The sequence below is a fragment of the Gekko japonicus genome, unplaced genomic scaffold, assembly GCF_001447785.1.
Source record: "Gekko japonicus isolate JY-2015 unplaced genomic scaffold, Gekko_japonicus_V1.1 scaffold6760, whole genome shotgun sequence".
NCBI lineage: Eukaryota > Metazoa > Chordata > Lepidosauria > Squamata > Gekkonidae > Gekko > Gekko japonicus.
The window spans coordinates 17182-20978 of record NW_015169372.1 but is presented as its reverse complement, the minus strand read 5'-3'; the positions used below and the strand labels follow the sequence as shown (position 1 = coordinate 20978).

Below are 3797 nucleotides of genomic sequence, written 5' to 3'. Positions count from 1 at the left end.
TGTGGCACTGAGGTTTTATGGATGAATGCAGAACAAGCTCTGAGCTGAATGCCTAATGGGCCAGATGAGCCTCTTTGATCTGCTGGGCGTAGAAAATGCTGTTCTTATATAATCCTGCCTTCTATTGCTGTCATCTTATTCTGTCAGCATTTGCAATGAGGAGGGAAATGTTACGGGGGGGGGGGGAGCCTGGGACAGCCAGCTGCCTCTGTACGGGCTGGCAAATGGTTCTCATAAGCTTTAAGGCGGGCAGGTACCAGCGAAAGAATTCCAATTGCTTACTGAAGTACTATCAGAAACTAAGAACAGCCCTGTTGCATCAGCCCAGTGGCACATCTAGTCTAGGTTTGCCTGGCGATTGGTGGGAGAACTGGGGGCGGGGATAATGGGGACTGCATTTGTGCATCCTGGGAGAGCCAGCTGTCTCTGTAAGGGCTGGCAAATGGTTCTCATAAGCTTTAAGGCGGGCAGGTACCAGCGAAAGAATTCCAATTGCTTACTCAAGTGCCATCAGAAACTAAGAACAGCCCTGTTGCATCAGCCCAGTGGGGCATCTAGTCTAGGTTTGCCTGGCAATTGGCGGGAAGATTGGGGGCGGGGATAATGGGGACATAGAATGTCAGCTGCATCTGTGCATTACTTCTGGGAAGAATCCGGTTGCTGTAGGAATTGCTGGAAACTCTATGGTAAAATAGGTCCCCCTGATGGGGGTAGGGGTTCCCCCGCTTTTGGGGCCCCCAACCTGTGGCCGGCCAGCTGGCCAGTGGGGGAAGCCCTGCCCCCCAAAGAGCCCTGTTGCACCCGATGTGCCCGGTGCGATGATGTCGCCCAGAGGTGATGTTATCCCACTGGGCATGTCGTGTGGGGGACGGTCTAGCATTTGGCTAAAAGCTCTATGGTGACCATAGAGTTTTTGGCCAAATTATAGAGTGTCCCCCGCACGACATGCCCGGCAAATGGCGTCACTTCTGAGTGAGGTCATTGCGCACCAGAAGATCCACGAACCCAGGCTGGAGACCCAGGAGATCGTGGAACCCAAACCTGGCAAACCTGTGGTGAAAGAACAAATGTAAAGAAGACAGTCGTGAGAGTCTGACCCACAAATCAGGCAGTCAACAAGACTTGCAAAGAAAATGCTTTCTGTATGTTATTGTCTGTATATTATGCTTTCTTTTCTTTGCAAGTCTTGTTGACTGCCTGATTTGTGGGTCAGACTCTCACAACTGTCTTCTTTTGTTCTTTGATCCGGTCGTGATTGTCCACATTTGTCTTGTAACATTATAAAGGTAAAGGTAAAGGTTCCCTTGCTCGAAAGCCAGTCGAATCCGACTCTAGGGTTGCGGTGCTCATCTCCGTTTCAAAGCCGAAGAGCCAGCGCTGTCCGAAGACGTTTCCGTGGTCATGTGGCCGGCATGACTAAACACCAAGGCGCACGGAATGCTGTTACCTTCCCACCGAAGTGGTACCTATTCATCTACTTGCAATTTCTTGCTTTCGAACTGCTAGGTTGGCAGGAGCTGGAACTAGAGACGGGAGCCCACTCCGTCTTGCGGCACCCGGGTCTTGAACTGCTGAACTACCGACCTTCCACAACCTGCAGTTCAGCGTCTTAACCACTTGAGCCACTGCAGCTCTATAACCCTGTGGTAAATCCGTAGAGTTCCTGGCAATTCCTACAGCTACCTTCTGTCACTTTGGGTTTTTTTTCCTAGAAGTCACATAGTGAGGCAGTCGACGTCACCATTTTAACAAAATTTCCCCCACCACTGCTTAGAGCGGCAGTGGAAAATGGACTTTGTGGGTAGGGGATCCCATACCACAACTGGGGCACTGGCAGGCCTAATCTAGACCAGGATCCTGTTTCCTATGAAGGCTAGTCGAGTGCCAACAAGCAGGGGCAGATGGCAAATGTCCTCCCCTACTGAATGCTTCTGAACATTTGACCATCAGATGTCCCATTTAGCAGCCTTGGCTAAGCCACTGAGAGTAGGATTCCCAAGTACCTACCTACGATCCGGCGGGGGACACATGCTTCCCCACCGGAAGATTCTTGCTTGGAGCACAGGCGCTGCACTATTCTGTCGCCCAGACGTGACGTAGGCACGTAGCTGGGCGACGCTCTGGTAATGGGACAGGAAACTCGATAGTACCATTGAGTTTCCAGCCCCATTGCTAGAGCGTCGCCCGGCTATGTGCCTATGTCACGTCTGGGCGACGGAATAGTGCAGCACCTGTGTTTTCCCCACGGGAATGGTCCCGCGAAGAACTATACATCCCCCACCAGATCGTAGGTAGGTACTTGGGAGCCCTGATTGAGAGTCCTGTCTTCCATATATTTGTCCACACCCTTTTAAAGCACAAGAACTCACAAACTTCCAGTTCCTTCATTTAGTAGATGCATTAATCTACCAGATTTCCTTGGCACGTGGCACACATCTTTTCCAGAAACTTTGGAGAGGAGATGCAGGTTTATAAACAAGCAACGAATCAAATTCTCACTGTGATTTCCCTGTTCCACCCTCCTTCCGTGGAGTTAATGGGGAGCCATCCCAATTTCTCCTCACAAAAAGTCGTGAGGTAAATCTGGCTGTGAGGCAGTGGGGTGACCCAAGAACACCACAAGAGCTTCAGAGGGCATTTGCCAGACACCTGCAAAGATACTGTGGGGAAAGGCCACAGCGGTGGGGAAAATGTTATTTTTGTGATATCTGCTGCCGAGCAGAGATAAGTTTGGTGCCTAACGGACTCCTGATAGCCTGCGTCTTGTTTGTTTCTACAGTCTCCATAGAGGATATCCAGGATGTGAGGGCGGGCCATAAGACGGAAGGGATGGAAAAATACGCCAAGGATGTTCCCGAACATCGCTGCTTTTCCATCATCTTCAAAGACCAGAGGAAGAACCTGGACCTCATAGCCAGCTCTGAGGTGGACGCGAACCACTGGGTTTCGGGCCTAGGGAAGATCATCGCGAAGACCAATTCCATGAGCCAGAGACAAAAGCTCCAACAGTATCCTTTTGTGTCATTCCAAAAACATATCTGACTGTACGCTGTTCAGTCAATCCGCTTTCTCTGGTGTTGTCTTCTCACAGTCAGTGGTTCCTTGGGAGGCAGGTTAGAGTTGTCAACTTCCAAGTGGGGCCTGGAGACTTTCTAGGATTACAAATGTTCTCCAGACTATAGAAATTAGTTCCCCTGGAACTAATTTTGTTCGTCTTTAAGGTGCTGCCGGACTCTTGCTCTTTTCTAATGCTACAGTCAGACTAACACAGCTACCCATCTCCATAGAAGGCACCACATTTAACCATTCAGATATCTGAAGAAGTGAGCAGTGACTCATGAAAGCGCCTCCCCTGCCACCAATTTTGTTCTGGTTTAAGGTGCTCCTGGACTCTTGCTCTTTTCTAACACTACCCGCCAGGGCTCTTTTTGTAGAAAAAGCCCAGCAGGAACTCATTAGCATAATAGGCCACACCAAACAGCAGGAACTCATTAGCATATTAGGCCACACCCCTGCCAGCACAGCTCATTAGCACATTAGGCCGCACCCCCATGTTACCAGAAGTGTGGTCATCCAGCCACACCCACCTCTTGCTTCTTATTCTGTTTACCCTGTTTGTTGTCAAAACCCAGGACTTTTTCTGTAGCAGGAACTCCTTTGCATGTTAGGCCACACACCCCTAATGTAGCCAATCCGAATGAGTTTCTGCTGTTGGGTGTGGCCTGTTATGCTAATGAGTTCCTGCTGGGCGTGGCCAACTTGGGAGCCAGCCGGAACTCCGTTCCTGTGCATTCCTG

At 50.2% G+C, this 3797-nt stretch overlaps 1 protein-coding gene across 1 annotated transcript in view; it reads left to right on the top strand.

Moving 5' to 3' along the window:
* Positions 1-956: 956 nt before the first annotated feature.
* LOC107115054 (1-phosphatidylinositol 4,5-bisphosphate phosphodiesterase delta-1-like) overlaps positions 957-3797 on the top strand; it is a gene marked incomplete at its 3' end in the record, with an annotated part of 17043 nt that continues 14202 nt past the window's right edge. The window contains exons 1-2 of the mRNA XM_015416657.1: positions 957-1044; positions 2780-3008. Of these exons, the coding sequence (XP_015272143.1) occupies positions 957-1044; positions 2780-3008 (317 nt within the window). The remainder of the gene's footprint in view (positions 1045-2779; positions 3009-3797) is intronic.